This window comes from Xiphophorus hellerii, chromosome 12 (assembly GCF_003331165.1).
Source record: "Xiphophorus hellerii strain 12219 chromosome 12, Xiphophorus_hellerii-4.1, whole genome shotgun sequence".
In the NCBI taxonomy this organism is placed as follows: domain Eukaryota; kingdom Metazoa; phylum Chordata; class Actinopteri; order Cyprinodontiformes; family Poeciliidae; genus Xiphophorus; species Xiphophorus hellerii.
In genome coordinates, this window is record NC_045683.1 from 15,237,297 (window position 1) to 15,264,851 (window position 27,555).

Sequence of the window (27,555 nt, forward strand, 5' to 3'; positions counted from 1 at the left end):
GAAAATTCTGAACTACTGAAAGAAATCTGTCACTATTGGTTCTGATTTTGCATCCAAACAGACTTTTCTGCAGAAGTCACAGTCAGTGCCCCACAAAAGGTCATTGCTGTTAGTTGTGCTTTCTTTGTATCAGTTTCCTTCTTTATAATTTTGAAAAGAAAATGCTGTCTGCTCCCCTTGCTCAACAACTTTAAAATTGATACACATAAGGAGGCATCTGTTATTACATCCATAAACAGAGTGCGGCTGTCTGACATCTATATTATTCTTCTGTGCATATGGTTTGCTTTGGGGTCGCAAACTGTTCACACAAAAGTTTGATTGCATTCACATTTAATGTTATTAGTAGCCACAGAAAGTAATATTAGCTGTGATAAGTACACATTCAAGACCAGATAAAAATGTTGGTACCAAATGGTAGATATCAAGGAGCTAATTGGCAGGCAGACAGGTATGCAATGGTTTGTTAGCGAATACAAAATGGTGGTAGGGCAGGATGAACTGGCAATCTTTGGGTACAAAATTGCAAAGGACCAGTAAACTAACCCAGAGTTGCATTAAAGGCAAACAAAATCTATCAGCATAAGCAGTATGTAGTAGGAAGCATAAGCAGTATGTAGTAGGATTTGAATTGTGTAAAGCAAAAAGCTTCTGTGTTTAAAATATGACTACAGAAGTTTGCAAGAGTTGTGAAAAGTGAAAATCAATGTTCCATATTTAAATCCATATGAGCAATAAGTCTAAACTGGTTTCATTAGAATTCCAGTGACATGCTGCTCAAAAAGCATTAAGGACTCCCAAAATGTGCCTGTATAACTGCTGAAACGCAAGGCAAGCTTTCATTTTGTGCAATATAAATCTACTCATTACCCATTCTGTGTGTACAGCTATATTGTTTAAGTGAGTTGTGTGAGGACACAGAGTATGTCTCAGACTGAATGATAACTTCATAATGCAATCAATCCCTCTGGGGGATGACAGACTGAACAGAGCATGATGGTTCATTATGGGAGTAATCACCAAAAGCTTTAGTTCTAAATCCACCACATGGCTACCCACACGTACATGTACCAACGCTGAAAAACAAAGATGGAGCATTAGAGACAGCAGGGTAGTTTCACAGTGAGAAAACTGCACAGAGGAGATGAAAAGGCAGGTACAGTAACACATGAAACAAGAAATTAGAAGAAAAAAAAAAAACTCTAGACACAAGGAGAAAGAAAAGTGACTTCTGGACGAGACACACTTTTCCAGTGCCAAGGAATTCTAGGAACAATTTCCTGGTCTTAATTAGGATGGGAGATGGAGAAATGAGAAGTTGGCTGTGAGTTGATTTCAATAAAGATTGAGAATGAAATTAAAGGAGATTAAAGCAAACTGCTTGGGGATGAACAGACACACATTTGTGAGACAGGATGCTGAAGAAGTCTAACTCTGCCAGTTGACATGAGAAGGACATATTTTTCTTGTATATTTCCGTTTTAAAGACAATAAGGTGACACGTTTTGAAGTTGAAGGGGTACCACAAATTCATAACAGTAGAAGGTGTGTGTTTTGTGCATGTGTCCTCAAGGAAAATATTTTCACAGGGCAGAAGTGACAGATGTGCTCATTCACTGACCTCACTTCACTCCCTAAATAGCACCGTCCAGCATTTGATATCAGCAAAACCAATATATACTTCTCTAAGTAGCGTTTTAGAAATACAACAGTTAGGAGCAGGTGAAGTGTTCGTTTTTGTAACGTGGTGTTCACCATTTAGCAGCATCAGCAAAAAAAAAAACAACAAAGAAAAAAACTAAATAAATAAATAGTCTCCCCTTGCATAAAAGCACCTTCCAAATTTCCCTATGTGTCCCTCTCCGCCTCTTTCCTTCTTCACTTAAAACTTCCATCAATCAAGTAAAACTGTTATTATGTCTGTGGTTAGCTTGTTGTCTTGGGCACCTCTACATAAGCACATTTCAGTGCAATTATCCTAAATGGGTGTCTCTGCCATGCATGCTGCCCGTTCCAAATCATAACAGTTTCCCCCTGATGCAGCTGCTCAAGCAATAAAAAGCAATGTGAGATTCTTGGGAATAGAAAGTATAGAGGAAAAAAAATGAGAGAACAGTATAATCAACAAAACAAAATCATAGACCAAGATTTAAAAAAACAGGAAATGCAAGGTGAGCTTTGTTTCTGGATTATAATTGCAAAAAAGTTGGACTAGCTATAAAAAACGATTCTAAGCATTATGTGTTCCTTTATCTCTTTTCTCTCTGTCTATCTCTTGGGAATAGAAAGTAAAGAGAAAAAACTGAGAGGACATTTTAATCAACCAAACAAAATCATGGACCAAGATTTTAAAAAAAGAAATGCAGAGTAAGCTTTGTTACTAGTTTAAAATTACAAAAGTTAGAGTGTCTATAGAAGGTGATTCTAAGCATTATTTACTCCTGCTCTTTTATCTCTGTTATTTTCTTTTAAAACACTTTGGACTGTCAATCATGCTCATGCACGCTCTGCTCATATCCTCCAGCACAGAGAGCGTACAAGCTCCAGATTGCCCATTTGCTGTAGCTGTGCTAATTTTGGAGAAACAAAGTAACTGATGTGTGAGGATTGAACAATTGTAATGTAATAAAATCATGATAAAACAGCTTTCAGATTACAAAATAAACTGCAGAACCTAGCATAACACCACATGGCAACAATTTGAAATACAATAACAAAACAAACAAGATGAACCTATGGGTTGTATCTAAATGATTATAGTACACAAAGAAAATCATTCAAGCACGAGAGGAAACAAACAAATCATGATTCACTGTTATCACTGTACAAAAGACGTACATCTTGTATTTGCAAAAATTTATATTCATCTTATATGTGGTTCCATTAATTTACAGTTTTGTTCACATGTCTCTGTGATGGAGGTCTTGGTGGTGGTTTATTTGATCATTAATTTCATAAATGGCAGTTTATTAAATAAATGCAATTTAATTTCACCAAGCTACAAACAACAGTGTCAGTTTTCATTTAGTTTTATTATATTCCAGTCGCAAAGAGGAAAGCAAATAAAGGTTTTTAGGTCCCATATTTTTTCTACCCTGTAATAATTGTCAGGACAATCACACATGATATTTCACATTAATAACAATTACAGCTTGTTTTTTTTATTATAGGTTAAGAACATTATTCATGTTATTGCTCTAACAAATATCAAACATAATTTTTGATTGTACCTTCTTAAAAGATGCAGAGTGACATGTGTTTAGAGTGTTTATCCTAGTAATTTACCTTGATAAAAAAAAATCCAAAACGCTCTCTTGTTTGTATTTGCAGCATTCAAGTACATTGTCAACCTTTAAACGCTTAAACTTGAAGTTCCTTTCAAAATGCCTGGAGCACTCCAAAATATCAAAATGGAAGACATGAAAGTACACTGTGACTTTGAACATCACATTTTCAATGTGGCTATAAAGAGGATCATTTTCACTAACTTTCAAGATTGTCGTTCTACTTCACCAATTCTTTTGCTGAACTCCCCACCCTGTCATTTCAACACTTCACAACCTGTCATCATCTGAAGACATCAGACAAGGTCTTTCAATCTAAAGTCAGGATTTGAAAAAAGTAAACAATTTAATGTGTTACCATGGAGCCAGTACTCAGCAGTGCTGGCTCACTCAGTTAGGATCAAAAATTGACCAGAAAGCTTTTCCGCTGCTTCTATGTGGTTCAGCAGAAACAAAAACACAAGCATTGTATTTTTGAAAGCAGCAACGTGTGTTCAAACTTGGCAGACCAAGATATAGACCTCCTTCAATTCAAAATAAAGATTTATATTTTATGCAGACCAAAGAAATACAAGCATATAAAGCACATTACTTATCTCAAACTTGGACAATTCATAAAGTGTTTTGTTTCCTTGCAGCATGTCATCAAAAGATTCTTTAAGGTATAAAATAAATAAATTCAACCATGGAAACTTGTTACTTTTTGATCATGAGATATCTTTTGTGGTTGAGATCAGACACCTAAACCATTATGATCACATCCTAACATCCTGTGTTTTTGAGCAGAATGTAACTGGGCTCTTTTTGTTTTTACTGGAGATGTCCTACCTCAACTTTAAACATATGTTGGGTTTTCAAAATCATCATCAGAGGTAACCCTCTCTGTTCTGTTATCACAATTAATCCAATAAGTTGGCACCAATTTCTAACCATTTAACATTTGAGACTGTAGTCTTGAGCTTAACAATGATTCACATCTTCAGAGGTGATCAAAACACCTTAATATATTATCTTAGCTATGAAGTGTATCAGTTGTATCAGTGTGACCATTCTAACAACCAGTTGCCTGAAATCTACAACCAATGATCAGACTGAGAAGAAGTAGTAATTTGGATGAGATTTAATTTTCTAGCAATTCTACAACTAAGTAGTATGTACATCTATAGAACAGTCAATACAAAGACTGTGCAAAGGTTGTGGATGGAGCTTTGAGCTGAAACATAGCATCACACTATGGACCCAGATTGCTCATAGTGGAAAGAAACTATGTTGTTTGGGACTCTTTAGACAGCTGTATTAAGTGTTAAGTGAGCAAAGTATTTGATTTTCTGGTATCTATAAGAATGAGTCCCTTCAGTGAGAGCAACTTGTCTTAACAAAAAATATAATTATGAGTCATCATTTTGATATAGGGCGGATGCTGGTTCAGTTTTTAGCTCCTTTGCTTTACAGCCAGAAGGTTGTAATTGGGTTTTATGAGTTTAAAACCCAGCTGTGTATGCTCCTTTTCATGCAATTATGTTGCAATCATGTTACACACAGTGTGTATTCAAACTTGACACTTTTGGTACACTTTAAGCAAAGTTTGTTCTTCCTGCTGGTCTGGACGTTTTGTGTAGGTGTGAATACATTGAAGCAAACAATGGTGGGGACCAAACAAACAGACTGAGACCTGTGTTTTGGTCCGTTTCCAAACAAAGAGTGGTTTGCTTCTGGTGTGAATACAGACCTGTCTCGACCTGAACCAACAACAAAAAATATTCTTTTTGGATTTCACAAGCCACCGTTGCTGAGCAATGTGGTCAAAAAGAGCCTTTAAGTGTTGCTAATGCTATTATTGCGTATGTACTAAAATCACACCTGATGTGCCGTCTTCTGCTTTGCGATGCTGCTGTCAGCATGTTGTGGGACAGGGGTGGCAGAGCATATCATCTCATTCAGATTGCAGCACACACTAACTAATGTCGTTCCAAAATTAGAAATATTCCATTGTGAAATCTGCAGTGAATGAGCTGCTCGTGCATTTACAATAACAGCAGCACAGGCGTGCACAACAGAAATCACACAAACAGTTCTTTAAAAATGAATTTGTCATAGGTCTGTGCTCTGTCCTATCGCTGTCATTTCTGTCCAATGAGAGCAATGGCTGTCACCTCCATAGATTTGTTTAAAAATGACAGTCCAGTTTCAAAAAAGCATAATATGAAAAGAAACTACACCAAACACAAAAAACAATGTATTTTGGTCCAGACCAGACAAGCGGACTTTCCTGGTGAGAATACACCTCCATTGGATTTTCTACACCGTACCTCGGGCCCAGTTCTCTCATCACCATGGCTTGTGAAGAAGATGAATAAAGTCTTTATGGTCTGTTTAAGCTTGTGCTTTTTAATGTGAAAATGTGTGAAAGATCAAAGTTAATGTGAACAATTAAATGACTCAAGAGAGTCAGTTGTGCTCTTTAAACAGCAAAGCTGCCGTCAGTCACGGAAAAGAATTACACTGAGTGCTTGGTTAACAACACGATTAAGTTAGAGTAAATCACGGAACATTTATGCTAAGTTAAGTATGTCCTTACGTTCTACCTTAATAATTTGTGGTAATCACGTTTTATTTAAATATTCTGGTCTTATAAATCTTACATTACTCTTATGTTTTATAGCTTAATCCCCTGTGACTTTTCTTAACTATTGACTTACACATTTCAAAGAAATTTTTTGTGTGACATCTCAATGACACTTTCTGCTTCTTTGTTACTGAGACCTTTGGTTTTTTTTCCCGATTTTTTTATTTCCCACACTTGGACTTTAAAGACCAAGTGAGCGAGTTCTGTGTGAGTAAATCAACAGTGTGGCTTACCACTCTAATGCTTAAGAGTACCCTGAAGCAGTCCTTGACATCTGGGGAAAAGCTCAGTGGCTCACAGCAGTGGTGAAACATCATAACCACACTTCCAGACACATACATTGGAAGACTTTGTGGATTTTAACTATAAAAATGTTTATACTGTGTTTGTGACCATCATGAAATCACCCTCAACACCAAAAACCAAAAACTCATTTATGACGTATAAAAAACAAGAATGGGGGCTTCTGTTAAAAGTGTTTGCATAAATGTCAAAGTGAATACAAATGAGTTTAAAGAAAAATGAAAACAAAAATGAGACATGGACAGTTTTGCTTGAATAAACATTGCTGAGACTGCAACTGAAGTTTCATGCTTTAAAAGGTCAAAAGCCATTGAGACAGCGTTTTGGTTGCTGTGCAAATTTCATACCACAAAGGCTGGCTAGCCCAGCACAGTTGTTGCTGGGTTACAAGTGATTGATTGTGTAAGACTGTAAGCCTCTGCAGGTTTAAGCCTACATTCAGATCAAAAAAATATTCCATTAAAGTCCAAAACCAGGGAAGAAAAATCATTGTTGAGACATGTTTTCCTAGGTTTAGTTCAGCCACAATTGAGGGGAAAAATAAATTCATCCACTTTGGATATTTGCAACATAAACAAAATCAGAAGAAACCCACTGACAGAGATTTTCCAGTTGCCACAAGTAGCTGCCTCTATTGGTGTGCCCCTGAGTGTCTGGACTCTTGATTGTTATGCACAAACGTCTCAGTGGAAGGTGGCAGAACAAATTGCCATCACTGAGGAGAGTGTATGTGTGTCTATGGGTGCGTGTATGTGTAAATTTGTGTGTGCACGTAGGTGTGTGTATGCCTGTGAGTATGTGTGGGGACTTGGCATATTACAAATCCATTGAAGGAGAAAGACTTGACCTGATAGCTGCCGGGGCAAAGAGTGTGACTGACAATTTGTGCACATTAATGTGTATTTAAAGTCTGTGTTTCACTCGTTCATGTGCACTTGACTGCAATGTTGCATGACTGAGAGAGTACTTGAAAGTGTCAGTGTTTGGCTCATTTTCTTTATAAAGCTGAACTGAGTTGTCTGTACCTCTCACACCACACATTTCCAGTGCCAAAAGTCCAATATAGCAGAAGATTTAACATACTGTATCTGACCGAGTCTTTGTCACTTTTACAGCCACATTAATGGCTTCGTGACTGGCAATCACAAATTTTCAATTTGCTTAGCACTGTAAAGAGTTAATGGCATTATTATTTAGAAGGCCAAAAGATATTGAGGAATAAGGGATACAGGCAAGAAAGTGACCGCAAGTGTCCGAGTGAAACTATGAAGAGATGAGGTGAGGAGGGTTAAAAGGTGAGGGAAAAAAAAACAAGAATCAAAGAAACTATGACATGAAAATGAAGCAGTAAATGCAAGAAAGAAATGCTGAATTGCTGCTGCACAGTGAAGTAAAAGACACTTAGCTCAGCAAGCTACCAGCTGCCAGGAAGCATTTTAATCACAACAGCAGATCCAAATAGGAGCCGAAAGCAGGGTAGGTCGGGAGGTTGGGTCGATTTGAAGTAAAAGGTTATCGCAAGAGAGGGCTGAGAGTAATCAGATCAAGTTAAGGCAAAAATTACTGCCAAAATAGAAAAAAAAGAAAGTGAAGGACAGTGGGGCATACAACATTAACAGGCTATGTGGCAAAAGCAGGGGAGTTTAAGCAGGGAGCGTGTGCAATTGCTTGATGTTACATATTGTCAAGTATACGATATACTGTAATAATGCACTTAATGCAATTAGGCATCTAATAAGGTAGAGATAACTAGCTGAATTTTTGGATTGGGAACCTATTTGGGAAAAATTAGATTCAAATGACTTAGAATGTGACATGGCTGCTGGTGTAAGACAGACTGACTTGAATATTTGAGAAAGTGCTGATCGCACCTAAATAGAATGTAACTATTTTGAAATGGTGTCTGGACTGATTACTCTTGATTTCAGCTTCAACATCCGAACATAGAATCAGATTTTAGCCAAACTTTACTCTAACCTAGACCCATTCTTTCTTTAGTTTGCCAGTTTTAATGGTACAGCATTAAACAGTCCCCTGCATACCTGAACATAGCTCCATGACCACAATGAACTTATCTTCTGGTGGCTGCCTTCTCCAGGATAATGCACTCTTTCACCAAGCTCAAACTGGTTTTTAAAAATGTGAAAGTGAATTTGCTATACTTCAATGGGCTTCAAACAATGTGAGATTCTGATTATGGATATGCAGTTCACAATTTTGTCACAATTTCTGATTTATGTCTGCTCAGACCAACTGTTTGAGAAATGTTGCTAAAACCTTGGTGAATGTACACTAACAGGAGTTAAGGCAAAAACTAAAGGAGGTCAAGATGGTACTAGTAAGGTATACCAAATAAGGCAATGGTGAGTGTATTTTCTGCATGACTAAAAGTTTTGAAATATATATCTTTTCTAATTGTTTTTAATTCAGTTCAAACTTGGGTTTTCTAAATTTGAATTTGTAAATTCTGCAGAATATCATCTTCCAAAAGAAATCTCCTTTTGAACAGTCTGAAATACTGTTTGTGTTTGGGACAAACCACAGAGAAAAAAATGTATTAGATTTAGATGCACAACATAGTGATTACCTTAAAGCCAGGATTTCTACACATTTCATTAAGCTTAACACTTTTTTCAGCCTTTCGAATAGCATTAGTTTTCAAACAACTTTTTTGGGGCCATGCTGTGGTGGCGTAGGGGATAGTGCAACCCATGTTTGGAGGCCTTAAGTCCTTGACGCAGCCGTCACGGGTTCGATTCCCGGACCCGGCAATATTTGCCGCATGTCTTCCCCACCTTCCTGTCAGCCTACTTTCATATAAGGGACACTAGAGCCCACAAAAGACCCCCAGGGAGAGGAGGGGAAAAAAAGTCAGTTGAAACTTTTTGGACGAAGGCTCTAATACCTTTGTTCAATACCTTCTCATAAAATACAGTAAATTTCCTGAAAGGCTCCTAACAATGGGTTTTAGAAAATTATTCAAAACCCCATTTTAAAGCCAGACTCATTAAATATCTACTTTCCCATGATGAAGTAACCAGTAGAGGACAACATCACAAGAACATTTTGATTTTAAAAGCCTAAGAGTACAATAACCAAGTTTCGGGAGCACAAACTGACATTTAATGAGTAAATGGACAAAGCTATAAATGAACAAACTTTTAAATTTAGGATTATGTATTATGTATAATTTAAGACCTAGTATGAGAAATCAGCACATTTTGATTTTTTCACCTTATTTTAAGATACTTAATATGAAGATCTTCAAAAACCCTGTATGTTGCGCATACATTGGGTTTTAAAGTAATCTAAAGAAAGTTAACACAATATTTATAGTGCTATTAAACATCAGTAATCAGACTCAAGCAGTGGAATAAAAAAACAGCAGAAATCTTAAGTAGAACAAAACAATGGTTTGTGTCAGGGCCTGCTTAAAAATTACTTCCCTTTATTTCGATAAAGTAAACAAAGATATTGATATTGTATAAGAAGGTTTCTTATGATATTCATAACTATGCATTCCAGAACACATGGACATCTTCATCTGTTGCCTATGTTAGGATAAGTTATAGAAGTGTATTGAAAAATGCTCTCTTGTTCGTGTCTTTTTGCCGCTGGTGACTATTTTCAAGTGTTTGCTCCTGTTAAGTCTCAGAAGTCAGTATGCAAACACTCCCCTGCATCTGTCTCACAGCATGCGTCAGCCCCAACGTAAGCCAAAAACAGCACATTACCTTGCTTTCATTGCACCCCAAGGAGGGCCTATTCCAGTCGAGAATGTTATTAGCGAAGCTTAGAAGGATATTTCTGACTATGTCACTAACTCACTGCTGACAGACAGGAAAACATCCTCACAAAGTAAAACATTGCAAAAATGCTGCAGTATATTCGGAATTCACTTTGAAATATGCAACTGTTTTTATTGTGCATCACTGTGATAGTGTACTTTGTTAAAAGTGCATGATTGTCAGCTTTTTCAGCAAACATATATCATGTTGATACTAGATTTTTACCTGCACTGTATGAAATCCTAATCTTTTCTCCCAATCTGACATTAAATAAGACATAACCTTTCCTGCTTTTTACTTTCTAGAGAAGTAGGATTAGAGTAACTTTTAAGACTGTGGTAAAGGCCAGATGACGATATAATGGCTTAGCAAACTTCTTATTAAATAGAGGCACACCTGAAGATGTACTTTAAGGCAACACCTTAAACAGACTACTTCCTTGCAGAGCTTTTGAGGAAAATACCCCTCACGTAAGCCAGAAAGTTAAAGCTTGGCCATAAATGAGTCCTAACACTGGAATGATCCAAACATACTCCCAAAATTACATACATGTACTGTAATGTTGTATGTACTAAGATAATTGTTTATCTGAGATTTATCGATTTAAGTACATTTGAGGCATAAATTAATACAGTTAACTTTAAACCTTTTGGTACAAGCATAAAAATGAACAACAGCTAATATGAACCTGCAAACCAGGTAAGTTAAAAAGTAGAAAACCAAGCCCTGAGATGTAAATGTGTCAGAATATTTTTTGGGGGAAATAAAATAAAAGAAGTAGAAACACAGGAGTCATCATGATGGATTTCCATCTAGACAGGATTATAATCAACATGGGAACAGAGGTTTTCAAGGGTGTATGTCTGTTAGAGTTATACTGTCTGGTAGAGTGCTACATATGGGAATGTGCACAGTTTATTCTGTCTTGTCTGCAGAATGGACTCTGTCAGAGTCCCAAACTGTCCTTTCAAAAGTGCACCCATGTGTATCCAGGCTGTCAGTGTAAGCCAGGGAAAATAGAAAGGAGAGGCTGATTTTGATATAGGTATTTCTTTACTGCAAGACCTCACTACAACCTGAACACAGAGACAAATCCCAGTTGTCTTATATGGCTGAATCGAAGAGTGCATTGATGTCTGGAAAACTGCTGTTGTGGGTTCAATTCTGAGGGAGAGAAACTTTGAAAGACCAATCTATTGTTTATGTAGTTGCTTTTAAAAAATTATAAACAAGGCTTTCTGAAATTTTCAATCACATATTTCAATTGTCTTTGTTGCTGTCAATTGATCATTTACAAAAGGATTCTTCTTTGATTTTCCCTTGAGCTTTACTGAGACAATTTCACAGTGTTTGAAGTAAAACAGATGTATAATAAATAATATCACTCTTTGCAAACAATTCTATTTATTCTTATTAGGTAAATGACTTTCTTCAGTGATGTCATACCAATAAAGAACACAAACCAAATGTGTATTTTTGTCATAATAGTGAGGTTTAAACATACTAGAGATGCTTAAAGCTTGCTAAAATGCTAAAACACATACATGAATAAGACAACGTAAAAAGCCTCAGTGGGCCTGCTGTAATATGCATTAAAAAGACTTGATGGTATCAAAATATAATTACCACCCGCAAAGTAGTCATTGAACATGATGATATACGCAAGAGATTTACATTAGGATGTACGTCTTCTTTCAGTCAAGTTCACAGCTGCTGTGTGGGATAATCGTGTGCAGCATGAAGGCAAATCATAGCTGTACTCTGCATGATAAAACAGGGTGGAAAATCATCCAACCTGTTTATTGAAAAAATGATTTTAGCTACATTGTAAAAATAGAATTCAGTTCAGTGTGAAGGTTCTGAACATGTTTCAGGGAAAGCTTTTGTTGCAGTGAATTTTAGTAGGGTCATAACCCTAGTGTAATATTATACAAAACATATAAACCTAAACTCATAAAGTGATGGTTTTTTACTAAATTTATTTTAAGCATAGTTTATCTGTGTTGTTTGAATATGTGTAATTATACAAGTACAACTGAGTAAATGCTTCACACATACACATCCTTCCACATGTGTTCATATATACAGTACGTCATAATAATTCAAACACACCAGCATTTAGTTTTGTGCAGAAGGTACTACTTGCATCATATAAGATCATCATTTTTCTTAGTCAGCTTGCTGCATCTGTGAGACTAGTATCTCTAACACAGAGATCTTTTCCTGAGATTGGACCTGGCAGAGTGGAAATGATGACTGTTTTCATTTCCTAGGTCTTTCCTTTCACAAGGAAAAATGAATGTGTTAAGGACTGTGTGCGTGTCAAATTAAAAATGTTTTTGTTGTGACTTGGTTAGACTCTGTTGACTCTGAAGTGCTTGTTGAAATGTACTCACATGCAATTCGGACATGTGCCTTGCGGCTTTTGGTGGTTCCAGCGGAGCTCCAGGCCACACACTGACACCAATAATCTTCAGGACCAAAAAGCTCCTCCACTTGCTGCCGCGTTATTTCTATACTGGCTTCTCTTACAACTAGACCTGCAAAAGAACCAAACAAACAACAAAAAAAGAAAAAACTGTTACATCATTCACGTTTACAATTACAGTTTCATACTGTCACCATGTTGTGACAGTATGAGACAGACGATCTGTGAAAAGATCAAGCTCCGCCACCTCCTCTCAGTGCTACTATTGTTGTCAGAAGAAATGCTCCCGGTCAGAAACAACCAACCAGGGCCAAGGAGGAGTGTCGCAGCGCTGTTAATTACACTCATGTACATGCTGCTGAATGTGCTAATGCCAGAGAAACAATCCTGCTCCTAGCTCTGATTGATTGTTTCTGACAGAGAAATGTATTTCTGCAGATAGCAAGGAGAGCACAGGGAGAAGATAGAGAAACATGATTTCTTTTTTTCCCAGAGTATCTGTCATTTACTAAACTGTCAAGAAATAGTTACAGTCCTTACAAATTTGTAAAAAAAAAAATGTTTTTTTTTGTGGTTGTTTTGTTTTGTAAAACTTACATACGGAAGCGTTAATCAATTTTGTAAGGAATCCTGGACAAAAATGGTCTTTAGAAACAAAGCTGGAGGAGGAATATCCAAAAGTTTGTAATGGCAGGGAATGGTGGTTAAGGAAACTACTGAATCTTGACTTTTGGCTCAGATTTTATGTAGAGGTGTCAGAGTGATGGGAACTGAATACAAGTCAGCACAATAAACGTTTTATTTTTATTTTGTAAGAAATCTCGAAAACCATATTTTCCAACTTATAGTTATCCACAACTTTGCACTGGTCATATCACATTAATTTCAAACAAAATACATAGATATTTGTGGTTGTAACAAGTCCAGTAAGTATGTATAGTCTTACAACGTCCCATAGGTATGCTATCTTTTTTTAATATATGCTGATACTTACAAATCAAGCTCTTTTTATTCAGTGGATAATTGTAATTTTTCCCCTGTACTGAGAAATTATTCATTTTCACTTCCACCATTTATCTCACTGCATCCTCCAAATTTTTATCTCTCGCTTTTTTCTTTTGGTATCTGAAAACAGCTCCAATATGAAGAATAAATGCAATGTTTAAATACTTGCACCCTACTGGCAGGACAAAAGGGATCACTGATAGAAAGGTACAAATGAATCGAAATTTGTGTGACAAAAGAAGGGTTTAAAAAAAAGGAGCAGTAATATGAAGTAAGACATTTAAAGAAATGCAAATAGACAGAAAACAATTATTGCAAAGAAGAGGAGAAATCAAGAGGGCACTGATTAAGAAAAATAAAGATTAAGTCTTAAGAGCGAAAAGGAAGGAGTATTTTAAGAGAGAAAAACGGTTTGCTGGTAGAGGTAATAGAGAGCAACAAGACACTGGCACAGCAAGAGGACGAGTGAGGATGACAGACGAGGAGGTGGAAGAGGGCAGTAAAATGTGAAAGGAAAAGGAAAGGAGAGAAGAGATAAAAATGGATTTAAGTTAAAAGTATGTGGGGAATGGGGAGTAGATAGGAAAGACTATAAGAGAACATCTTGGCAGTTTATTTCAGGTTCAGAAGTGTTACAAAGACCTGAGAAACTATCTCTGTGGGGCTTCACAAATCTGACTTGGGCCTACTTATGAAGACTCAGTGAGTTCTTGCCAACTGAGAGGCAGCTATAGCAAGCAAGCTGGTGTAAAGGCAAAGGGACAGAGCAAGGAAAAGTTTAATTCCTTTAACAAGATTGTGGTAACTTAGCACCATGAATAACTTGCATGAAAACTAAAACATGAAGGCTTGGCAAAACAAGCCTTCAGTGAATCATGAAGGACGATGGAAAGATCTGGCTTTTGATTTCAAAATAATGAGAAGATAGGATGTATTGAAAGAAGATGGGAACAAAAAAGCAAGCCCTTTGAGCAAAGTAGTTAGTAAACAGAGTAAAAGGCTTGTGAAAGATACAACTGAAGAAAAGTGCCAGTGAGAGAAAAGACACGGCGAGGGCAGAGAGCAAAGACGGCATAAAACTAGAACGAACATCAGTGTTCCATCTAACAAGAAAACGAGGGAGACTGATATGACTTCACAGGGTAAGATGAAAAAGCAGAGGAGCACATCAAGAGAGGCAGAGGTTGAAAAAGTGGCCAGTAAAACGAGATAATTAGAACCAGCATGGAAACTGGGGCTACATCTGAGACAGCTAGTAGATTGGCAGTTGCAATGAGAAAAAACTACAGTGTAAAGAGAAGAAGGGCACAAGGGAGGGAGAGAGGAGGCTAGGCTAGGTAGAATGATGCTGCCAAAAGTAATGAGGAAAGTAAGGCAATTAAAGTCAATGATTCAAATGAACCAGCTTGCCAGTTATGCCAAATGGACTCAAGCAAATGTAAAGTTAGCATATGGGACACTACCAAATACAGCTATTGAACTTAATGAAACAGCAGGAGGTCGGTAATATGATTCCACTTAAAGACAGAAGCATCGAAGCGTTTGTGTGGCTGTATATGTGCCTCATTAAGCTCCAGACTACAGTCATGCACAGAATTCAATTTAACTAGATCACAAGACCAGTTCAAATTCACAATCTAACAGCTGCACTGCTTAGTAGCATTAACTACAGCATCTTTCAAAGTCAATGAGTGATTTGTGACATAAACTCAGAACAAACATTGTTCTGAGTGTTCGTTCTGAAATAATGAAAACCAAAAAAAGATTATGATTTTTTTTTCTCATAATTGCAGAGCTCTACAGTAAAGTTTTTAAAAAGCACACAGAAGGTTAAAAAAAATTTCATCCCATTAAAAAAAATATATTTTGCAGTTTTACAGTGAATAGACATTAATGCTGTTGATACAGATTTTTGCCCTATATCTTCACTACTACTGTGTTTAATGAGGAGGGCAGAATAGTAAATCAAGTTAGGATAATCTGTGACAATCTTCTAATTGAGAGCAAAGCTAGAAAAAGAAAGAAATAGAAATAAGTACAAGAATTTACAGCTCAAAGACGCAGGTGATCAATTAACATCCATCATGAATTTCCCATCTATAAGCCTGGAACCTCTTTCTGCTTATCTCAGCAAATAAAATGTGTTTTACAAATAAAAACTGATTAACCTATAATTATAAGGTTTAGAACATAAGTCGTAATACTCCAGAACGTTTTATTGGTTGCAAAGTCACTACCTTTTACAATGTTGACCACATTGTTAGTAATCCTGATAAAGATGTGCAACAAAAATGTAAATTAAAGTTAGTCTTTTATTGCATAACATAGTCTCACACTAACTATTTTCAAAAAATCAAGCACTTAATATAAGTACTTTCATTCAGTAGAGAATAACCCATGTTCAGAAATAATGATTTTTAATTAAATTAGTTCTAGCACTATTATGAATACTTTCAACAACCTTATTTTTCAATAATCATCTGTTGTCTGTACCAGTTGTACCAGTTGACAACTTTGTCTCAACTCAAATAGAATGAAATGGTATGGAATATTATGGAAGCTATTTAAAGATTTAAAAAATTACAAGTAAAATTGCATTCAATTTTAATGATGAAATATTATTTTATGCCATCTGACTTATATAGTGCTTTTTCAACCCTTAAAGGATTCTCAAAAACACTACTAGATTTAAGCAATGCCAAGGACACAATATATATATCTTAGATTTAAACAGTAGCAAAAAATTTATTAAAATAGTATTCTCCAATAATTAATTTGGTTTAAAGGCCTCTTTCCCACATATTTTGGGGGTTAAATTCGTAAAAATTGACAACCCTCTGTTGGGGCTAGATGTGACTGTGCATTTGAACATTCTCTGAACAGCTCCGACTCTGATGTTGACTGATTTTCACAGTCCCAGTGTGTGCTTGTTTGCTTGTATAAATGTTAATGTCTTTGAGCGTGCATGTTTGAGCCCCTCAGTGACTCCAAAAAAGCAACAAACCAGGACATGAAACAGGGTATGCAGGGAACTGCGACCAAACTCTTACAATTCCCACACTCACCCAGCATCAGGCAAACAAATACTATAAATTAGCATAGAGACATGGAAAACAAAGCTTACCTTCACACAGACCAAACACAAACATTTGCTAACACAGACAATGATCCCAAATCAGATATATATGCACACAAACAGCTGTCATCCATATCATGAGTCATTGAAGACTAACTTCGAAATGTCCCGATTCTTGTGAACTAAAATAAAAACTAAAATATCTAGTCAGAATATAGAAAAAAAGCAAAAGACTTGGTTGACTCGGTTACAGAAGGGTTTTAGAGAGAAATGCCAGCGAGGGCAGAAAGAGAGCTAAACAAAGAGAGGCACATAGAAACACCAAGAAGGAAAAAAAAGGAAAGACGACAAAGACAAGAAGAAATCAATACAGAGAAGAAGACAGCGAAGGAGGGAAAGAGGTCACAAATCACCAAAGCCAATACCATGTGCACCTTTAATATATGTGTGTGTACGTGCAGCTTTGATGTGGAGTCACAGGTCATTGGTAGCAGACTAATAACCATTCGCACTTTGGCTAATGGAGACAAAGTAAGTAACCTGGCACACAATATGTCTAGGCCCAATTCAAGGCTAATGGAGATGTACTAAGGTTGTATGAATGATGCTTATATAAACACTGAAAAATGTCTTTATTTAACAGTCAGTGTAATCTAAATGAGCACATGTATAATTTTCTATCGTACACAAAAATTGTTATTCAGTACATGTATAATAGTTATATTTTTTTTTTGCTAGATTTTTAATAAAAAAGTAACTTTAAATAACTGGCCGAGCATTTAATTGAAAATGGGCAGGATTAACAACTAAGGCCTTTCTCCACCTATATTTATTCTGCTTACATTAAAGTAGACTGAGTTCAAGTGGGAGTATGTAATAGATGTATTTCTGTTTCTTTTGAGGTTTTTCACCTAAATGGACCTTACCAAGCTCCGCCCACAACCGACCTAGAAAATCCCACGTGGCCGCAAGTCTCACAAACAAAGCCTCGCGGCGCGTTGTTTCTATGTAAACATGGCGTCTTCCACTTCAACTGATTCTCTGCAGCGTATTTCTGACTCGATTAGTGCATCATTTCTACCAGATTTTCACAATATATCAGCTACTTCAATGGACAGAGGAACTAAGAAGTTCATGTCATTTTTTTTGGATGAGATCAAGGTGTTTGAGCCACGCGATGCCTCCAACATTGTGCACGTGACAGCAAAATGCTTTCGCTCGATGAGGAAAATGGCAGATCCACACACCCTCTACATCAATATACTGTAGCTGTGGACAAGATCACTGATGCCTATTGTTCTTGCAAGGCTGGGTAAGTCGGGCATTCATCGTTTTGTAAGTTACTTTTGAAATCAGTGGGTGATTCCTGTGGTTTGTTGGCAAATGTTGGAGTGTGCCTAGGCCTGATACACTGTACTTGGTGCTAGAGTGGCTAACACGAGTAACAGTTTAGTCCAAAGCCTTTTCTGCTAAAATAAAATCTTTAGTATATGTCAGATACAGTACACATTGTATATTGATCTGTTTAGCTAACGTAAGACTGTGTAGCAGACAGGCTTCAAGGTGTAGAAGTTGTATCAGTTCTGCCATTATGCTGTACTTAGCTAACGGGAGACGGCCACGCATGTGGTAGCCACGTTAAAAATAGAATGGGCATCAGCCAATGAAACACGGCCCCTGTGGTAAGGTCCATGACTAAATAACTACAGTGACATGACCATCCATGCATAAATAAAAATAGATCAACGAAAATTGAGGCTCTTCATTGAGTGAAATCCAGTTGAAAACATCACCATAGAGACTATCCCTTTCAAGTGGGGAGTTGCACAAGAAACAAAAAACTTGACATTTAAAACAACTGAAGTTGAGTAAAGCCCTGTACTTAACATTTGTTTGAACTTCTATTTTTTGTAATCATCTCTTTGCTTAACTTAATTAGCTTTATTTATTTTTGTTTCAACACAAATCAAGTGAAGTCATGCCTGAAGTATTTGCTTTTGCAACTTAAGTGTGAGAAAAGTCCCAGTTTCAGATCAAAATCTGCACATCTGGTATGTACAGATTTTATGATCTTATTCAAGATCAACATTTTCCCTGAGCTACTCAAATATGAGGGAAGTGGGAGAGGGCACACAGAAAGAGCAGCGCTGGATATAATCTTTCTCCACAGTAAAGCTCCTTGATATCTAACCCTGTCAACAACTCCTTTCTTTAGCATCTCATCATCACACTTTTGCTTTTTTTCTCAATCTCAGGATTTATCTATTCTACCCTCTCTGATTTCAATAAGTGAAAATAAGAATAGGAAAAAGAGGAAAGGGAGACATCGGGGAAAAAAGAAAGGAGAGGAAAGTTAGGGAGTGGAAGAATGGAGCAGAGCAGTATGGAAGTCACGCTTTAGTTGCTTTTGTGAAGTGGCAGCAAACAGAGGGGAAAACAGCTTATAGAATATAGCTTTTTCCACATGCACATTGATAAAAAGTGCTCACAGTGTGAATTTAATGGGATTCAATAAAACTATGTTGCATAATATATAATCACTTTATAATCTCTGTGTCTGTAGTTCAAAGGTGACCTAAATAGTTTGAACAAGTGCAAAGATGCTTAATGGATTTGCTGTCAGTATAATCTTGTGCTTTCGGTTGTTTTTTGGGAGGCTTTTTTGCTCTTTTTCAAAGAAATGCATGTTTAACTAAACTGTGTTCATTACAAATTCTATTTGGAAAAATAAGGACAAAAAAAAAAAAATAACTCAAATGTATTCATCCCTAGACCTCACCAGCTCTTGATATCCTATTATGCTTTCACTTTGTTTATTTATTCATCAAATTTGTATGTATATTTCTGTGTAGATTATAGCATGCTTGGGAGATTAAATGACCCTAAGGGGATGGGATAACTCGCAGATGGCCATGACAGCCATGTTACAGATAAATTAGGAATGAATTAAAGCAAACCACAGCTACACTCAAACGAAGCTGCACTTATTTCTTTTTTCAGGAATTTTCTTCATTATGCGCTAAACTGGTTGCATGGATGGTTCACATTCTTATGATGTCAGTCAACGTAACAGTTTAAAACTTTAGGTCCCTGGATTGTTAGTTTAATTATGTTCCCTCTGAGTAAGACACTGTTAGGAAGTCAGCAGTCAGCAATGAATTGTTTACAGGAGTTTAATAAATTACAAGCAGCTCCACATGAGATCAATGATAGACACCAAAACTCAATGTGGATGAATAAAATAAAGGATTCTTATTGTCTGATGATTAGTACTAAGTGTGAATGCTACTAATGAAAAATATATATATATTCCTTTTATTGCCACTGCTCAATATATCCCTCTGCCTCATACCTTGGATGTTAAAGTGTGAAGACTCAAACTGTGCAGTTCAGTTATATGAATTTATGCCTTGATTTAGGTCTACTACAGAAAAAAAAAAAACTAAGCAAAACAGTCCCATGTATGACTCCCAGGTTTGTTTTGCAGTGCAATATATGTTCTCGCTAAAACATCTTAAACATGCATTTTCTTCAGATTTGTTTTTAAATTTACAAAAACAAATAAACAAAAAGTTCCACCCCAAACATGCTGTGTTGTGCATCTGTTGACTCCTACATTATTTCTCTTAGCAGGTACCTTAAATCAGTGGTTGTCAGACTGTTTTTAATCCTTAGCTCTGGGGACCTGGGCTCATTATCAAGCAGGTGGAAAAACAAGAGCCAAACACATGTCAACCTTAAATCTTAGAATCCAGTGTGTCTGTGTCTTTATGCTGCTGCCAAAGTAACACTGTGATTCATCATTACTTAGTAAGCAGAGTAATGCTGCTTGCTGTCAAGTGTGGGACTGGCTGCAGTCCAGTACATCATATCGGATCCTATTAAAGTGTCTTGTAAACACTGAGGTACAGCACTAGCATTGATACAGCTGTGTGCATACATCTTGTATGTGACCTCCCTTTCAGCACAAATAACTGAACCTATGTGAAAAGTGGTGGATCTAGAAAATTGTACCTGCAGGGCTAAAGAGTCTCAAGAGGCCTTGGCAGGGTCGCTGTGCTGGTCGAAATGACCCGTATAAATAGTCTCAATGAAATATTCACAAAAAAATATAAATTTTTGTTCGTCTCTTTGAAGAGAACACAAGTGCCGAATAAAAACGCTGAATAAAAAAAACGTCCATGAACGTCCTTTCAGCCAAACATCCCAGAACCTCATTTTGACCGCTACCTTGTTTTGTGAGGATTTAGTTTCTTCGTGGGCTCGTGGCTGTCAAAAGCAAAATTTCTACTGTAGCTATTATAATTCTGATTTTTGAGGACATTTTTTATCATTATTTATTTATCCCTTCATTCTGAGAACATATGTATTTTTCATTACCATACTTTTACACTCACTCTATGCTCTCATGGGATTTAAATGTCATCTGCATTATCAAATGTAGAAGTAGTTTTACTGCACTGTTCTTTTTACTTTTTCTTTAATATTACTATGATGTATCGCGATTCTTAAAGTAAAATTTAAAGCTGTCAATGTTAACGTGCTAATGTGTGCCGATTAATCACATTACCTATTTTTCCCTATTTTATAAAAGCTTCTCTTACGCAGAGGGTTACCGATTTCACCGCAATATGTTACGTGGTGTCGTATAGCGTTTGTCAATGCAGAGTCAGAAATGTGAGTTGAATGAGGAAAGTCAGACTGGTGTGCTCAGTGGCAAATTTTGCTTTAGAAACACAGCAATTAGAGTGGGGGCCCCGAATACTTGTTACTTGTTAATAAACACTTTTTACACTTCAGTAAGTTTCTGTATGACTACTTTCTACTTTTTGTTGAGTAAAATATTTCTTAAGTATTGCTGCTCTTACTGGAGAACAGTTTTTGGCTACCTACCCACCTCAGTCAGCTGACTTGGCAGGTACTGTATTTTCCGCACTATAAGGCACACCGCATTATAAGGCGCATAGAATAGACGCTACAGTAGAGGCTGGGGTTACGTTATGCATCCATTAGATGGAACTGCGCTAAAGGGAATGTCAACAAAATAGTCAGATAGGTCAGTCAAACTTTATTAATAGATTACAAACCAGCGTTCTGAAAACTCCGTTCATTCCCAAAATGAATAAACAGCTGCTTTATTATTTTCACCGAGGTAAAGTAAGTGACGTGGTATTTTCGTGACACAGTTTATCTTTTAACAACAGCAAGGTATAACGTATAGTGGAGGGGAACTTTTCCTCGATTCAATAAACACGTAAAAACCAGTCTGATACTGTTACTGTAAATCAAACATTAGTGCAATCACAATATATATCCACTTCCGCACCATTGATTTGTTCATGTTAAATTCTCTCGCTGCTGCTCTGTTCCCGTGTTCTACTGCGTGACTGATCGCCTTGAGCTTAAACTCTGCGTCGTAAGCGTGTCTCTTAATAGGAGCCATTTTGGGGTCCTTACACAAAACCCAGCGTGCACCGCGCGCCTCTTCTTCTACGGGGGAAAATGAAGTCGGCGGCTGCTTACCGTAGTTGCGAGACCTGTTGTGGCTCAATATTGGTCCATATATAAGGCACATCGGATTATAAGGCGCATTCTCGGCTTTTGAGAAAATTGAAGGTTTTTAGGTGCGCCTTATAGTGCGGAAAATACGGTACTTTGAACCCACTCTCTTTGGAAGTGACCGTCTTCCAATTGCTCTATTTATTTTATGACTTGAATACAATACAGTAGTTTTGATAACGCAAAGTGTCTACAGGAAATTAAATATGAAAACCATTGAGAAGAACTGTACTACTCACTGTGGAAACTTCTTTTTGCTGCTGTGTATAGTGTTTTGGGAAAGGTTTTTCAATTAGGCTTGATTGCTGCATCATGTTTGCATCTTAATATATTTTAAAAACATGCAGACACAGAATTTCTGTATTATTTGGATTTGCTACATATCCTATCTTATTATGATTATTGCTCACCATAAAACATAAATGTATTACATTTCTAAAGCCTTACCTATATAGCTTCATAACAGATCTATAGACTCTTAAGGAAATGATCTCATTGTAATATCAAATGTCTCTGCAAAAAATGTCTACAGAGAATAAATAATGCCTTTGCTTTCTCCTTCATTAGTCACTCTTTATCAGTCTTAATTCGCTCTCATCTTTAGCTCTTTAACAATTTCATTTATCTTCACCAAGTATTTCACCTGTTGATCTTTCAGTCACCTTCTTTCCCTGTGAACCTACTGGTCTCTCTGTCATTCTTTCTTATTTAATTTTTTATCTTTTCCTTCTCACCCCTCACATTTTTCCCCCAAAGGTGTTTTCTTTACTAGTAATGGACTTTTCAGTGACCTAAGATTATACTTATAATTGTGTATGTTTGGTAATTTAATATTTAAGATTATATGAGAGTTTTAGGGACAGAAAATGATTAGTTTTCATGAATATAATTTTAAGAATCTCAAACTTGAGGGGCTCCCCCTCTTGCCAATATGCAGATCCGCCCCTGTGTGTGAGGTTATAACTTACCAGCACATAAGGTTCCCCATACACATGGAGCAAAGTACAGTTGAAACTCTTTCCAATACTATATTACTAAAAAGTTAATTTCTTTCAATAATTCAATTTAACTGATGTGAATATGTAAATAATACAGAAGAGCACAAAAAAATTAAACTAGATGAAATTACAGAACAGTTCTGTCATGTACTATGTAAATGTCCAGAAGACTGCTGACTGGACAGTTGTCAAGCAGACAGCCACTGATACTCACACACAAAAAGTTAATGCAAAAAGACGCTAGCTGTTCATGGAGTACCTGGTACAAGTATATTAATGGAAAGTTAGGTGGAAGTAAAAAGTATGCTAATCATAGGTACACAAATAACAAAAATACTGAGCTAAAGGCCTGTATTAAAACAATCTGGGCTCCCTTAACACCTCAGAAGAGCAACAAGCAGATCTCCACTGATTCAGTAATAAACATGTGCATTAAATAAACATTTAATATATATCCAGACGTTTAAATTTTTTGGACATTTTCTTAATGAGCAATTTATAAAAATAAAAAAAAAACATCTGGTGTGGAATCAAATATTAATATGACACATGAAGTCATATTGCAACACGTTTTCAACATCCTTTTTATTGGATTTTCTTTTTATCTATGCTGAATATTTACTAGAAAATTGCCAACATAAGTAGCTTTTCTCCTCTGTTCTCACACAAAACTGTAGTCTTAAACCCTGCAGCTCCAGCTAAACTGTGTTCTTTTAAAAACCTGTTTGGTGTAAAGCTGGCATGTTAGAGCACTTGAATTTTTGATAAATAAAATAATCCAATCTGAAAGAAGTACAACTGTCCTTGTTCCTCATCTTTCTGTTTCATTTCAAATAAATCTTTTGTGTGACGGCTCTTCCAGGTGAGCTGGCCTTCACTTACCTGAGTTTTCATCAACTCTCTCCTCTACTGTGTGGTCTTTCTGATGAACCCATTCACTGTTGCATTTGAAGTAAATCTGTGTGGCAGGCGTCGCTTTGCAGTACAGATTCACGGGCTTATTCTTGACGATGTAGCCTTCCTCGGGTTCGAACAAGAAGTGAGGCAAAGGCTCTGGAGGGTCGGAGGGGAAGGTTTCGGGGAGTTCACTCAGGCTAAGGAAATCATCCTCATCCCTTACTGTAAGAGGAAAGAAAAAAGAAGTATTAAAAGTTTAATTCAGAAATGTTTTGCTTGTTTGTTTTGATTTACATCAGGTAGAATCACTGTAACACATTTTTCCCTTAGCCTATTTTTTAAAAATCCCTACCAATGGACTTGATTTAAGCTCGTGACCAGCACAGAAATATGTCTTTACAAGAAGCCATAAAATGTGCTTATGAAGAGAATTTCATTTCTGTTTTGTTGCACAAGACTTAAGGCTTCAAGGCAAAATCTTAACACAAAAGGTTAAAAAGGAGAATGATATACACAACACAGCATCTAATTTAGAGGATATTGTCATGTCCTCAACTATTGTAGGTTCAAAATTGTAAATTGCAAATATATATAAATATTCTAGTCATATTACAGCAAACTGTTCTTATAGGACAAACATCTGCTTAAAAGTCGTGGCGGTTACTTAACAGAGACCCATATACTGACTACATTTTGATCAACATGACATAACAAATTGAAAATGCAGAAAAAAGCTGAGAATTGCTCATAATCAATTGAATGGATATACAAAGACCTTTAAGATGTTTTCACACAAATGAGAAAATGCTTTTCTGATGTGCTCAATTGATACGATGTGAAGATTGAACAAGAAGTTTTGAGAGTTTTAATTCTGTTCTGAAAAATGGACCAAGGCGACTGACAGAAACTGTAATATGAGTGCAATGTCCTTCATAAATCAGAGCTTAAAGTAAGGCCCCAACTGTTGTGATACAGAACTCCACTTCTCTGTCAACATTTGTTCAATCTCAAAGTCTCAATAACACAGGAATCCAGCAAAACAGTTGCTATGTCTCAGAATATAAAGGAGGTCTGTTTCCTGAGAAATCTGTCAAGGAATTGTCAGAGGCCAAAGTCAGCTGAGCATCCTGTATTCCTCCAGCAGAAGCACAAGCACTGCACATTTTCATGTGATTAGCACAGTGAGATGTGTGTTCTGTTAAAATGATCACAGTAATGGTATTACAAATTGATTGTTTTAGAATGTGTTCTGCTTCATTTATTGAAGCAGATAAAAAAAAATAAATCTAGATCTAATTAAGACATGTCAAAAGCAGAAATTAATAATTAAACTGTAAGCACATTAACTGAAGTCTAGCAATTCAATGGATGCTTATTTCTGGTATTTAACAAGAAATACATAATCCACTAGAATTTAGTAAGCACAAATATTCATGCAGTGCCTTGCAAAAATCTCTGTATTCCTACAACTGTTTTACATTTTGTCATGTTACAACCAAAACCTGTATTTCCTGTTAGTATAATATGATGGACACAAAGTAGCACAAAATTGTGTATTCAGAAGGACAAAGGGCATTTCTGTCATTTCATATATCAAGGGATTCATAACCAGCTGGGTGAATATTAATAATTGTCTAAGTACCTTTAATTCTCACATTAGTCTTTCACTTTTTAGAGAGGAGATGATAGAGGAACAGAAACTGTACTGACATAACGATTGATAGACAGGAGGAAATAATTCAATGGACATAATAGCCACCACTGGGGGCACAGGAACCTAATCCTCCTGCTCCTTCCTGTTCCCTCTCCTCCATTGTGTTTCCGCTTTGTCCAAACTTCACGCCCCCTCTTGGCCTCAATCAAAGGGACACCAACCGTGTTTTGGCGCCAGGTTGCCAAGGTCACCGAAACCACACAGAATTACAAGAGCAGGTGGGAGGTTGAGGAGGTAAGCTTTATTTTCTTTCAAACCCATGGACACACACGGACAATAACACAATGCACCTAAATTAAAGGTTCTCGTACAAACAAATGTATTTTTCTCTGAACAAAACGGGATTTTTCTCTTTTGTCTCACTATTTTTTGATCTTTTTGACTCCCCACCTGGCAGTTTTTTCCTCCCTCCATCATCATTAAGGTTTCATTGAGATCATTTAGACCCTTTCTGTGTATGTGTAGGCGCTCTTTTGTGTTTGACTGTGCGGGAAATTTTTAACACAAAATATTTTTGACACAGCTGCATACTTTTATCTCTGAATGTGATGGCTACAACTGTGCAAAAACAACTATGAAAAACAACTCAAAATAGAAGTAACTAAACATAATTGCATGCATGCATTCGCTTTTACCATCCCTATTGTTCACACAAGCATGCTGTTGTTGTTCTTTTCTTGGAAAATAGCAATGTACTGTGGGCTGAAGCTAAAAGCAGCTTAGGTAAAACAACAAATCCCAAACAGAGGAAAAATGAGTAGGTAGCATCTCCACTTTGATGTCACGAAGCTGACATTTTTTTACCTTACTTCTGTAATTAGTTCTCCCAGAGTATGAAAATCGGTAGACTTTTTGCAGCATAATTTTATTATATGAGGGAAATTTTCTCCCACTTCTGGTTATTTATCCAGTGCCTTGTTCAGCCCGTTTCCTGTCAGTCATTTCCCTTGCTGCTTTGGCTCCTCTGTCACTTGTGCCATTCGTTATATTATATTTTCACACCCTTCTGCTTTTACGCCTGTCCTGCTTTTCACTTTGCCCGGTTCTCATTCTCACTCTCATCTGTCATTCAGAGAGCTGGGGGGTTCATTGCTCTGGTGCTACAGCTATAAATTATTGATTGGCACAAGAAACATGATAGCCAGAGAAGAGGGTGGGTAAAACGGATAAAAGGGGAGGGGCAAGGATGCATTTTCCCATGAATAAAATCAACTGTTATTCTCATCTGGACTAACTTTGCTGCTCTAGTTTTCTCACACTAACTCACAATTTTACACTCTCTGTTTTTTCACCTCATTTGTATCCCTGCCCCAATCTTCTCTCCTGATCGCCTGACAGAATGACTTACTGATCCTAACAGCCCAACTCATAAACGTCATGCCTGAATGCTGTCATCACTAATGAATGACTGTAGTAAAAGAGACTCTGCATTTGATTTAAGGTATGTAGTAAACATGTACTAAGAGTAAGAAGATGTTTATACCTTCACTGAAGTCAATAGACCTTGTCACCTCACAAAACCAACCAACTAATGATTTGAATAAAGGTATTTCAGGCAGGCAAATCAAGTGGTACCATGCAAATATAGTGACAAATCATTGAGTCAATGACATGGAAACTAAGAAAGAATAAAAATATTAGTGTAAATAGTTTAGTAGACAAGATACATGATACGTGATAATCACAATGTTCTAAATCTACTAAAGCAAAATTATTAGACCAACAATGAGGGCTAGTTTTGATTTTTATTTTAAGCTTCTTTGACAAAAAAAAAAAAAAGGTTCACTTAAGTTAACTTTTTCAGTAGCCCTCAATGTACTTGTACACATTCTTGGAAATGTTCATATGCAAAATGATGGTATGGCATTTGAACCTGT

The 27,555-nt window shown here is 36.6% G+C and overlaps 1 protein-coding gene and 1 long non-coding RNA gene across 4 annotated transcripts in view; one reads left to right on the plus strand and one right to left on the minus strand.

Moving 5' to 3' along the window:
* LOC116730015 (netrin receptor UNC5C-like) overlaps window positions 1-27,555 on the minus strand; it is a 201,720-nt gene that overhangs the window by 76,789 nt on the left and 97,376 nt on the right. For all 3 annotated transcript variants that reach the window (XM_032578953.1, XM_032578951.1, XM_032578952.1), the window contains exons 2-3: window positions 23,950-24,186; window positions 12,398-12,541 (exon numbers count right to left, since the gene is read on the minus strand). In XM_032578953.1, coding sequence (XP_032434844.1) covers window positions 12,398-12,541; window positions 23,950-24,186 — 381 coding nt within the window. The remainder of the gene's footprint in view (window positions 1-12,397; window positions 12,542-23,949; window positions 24,187-27,555) is intronic.
* On the plus strand, window positions 8,890-26,618 carry LOC116730016 (uncharacterized). Its single transcript, XR_004341240.1, has 3 exons — window positions 8,890-9,014; window positions 15,630-15,631; window positions 26,602-26,618. It is a non-coding gene; the product is annotated as an uncharacterized LOC116730016 (long non-coding RNA).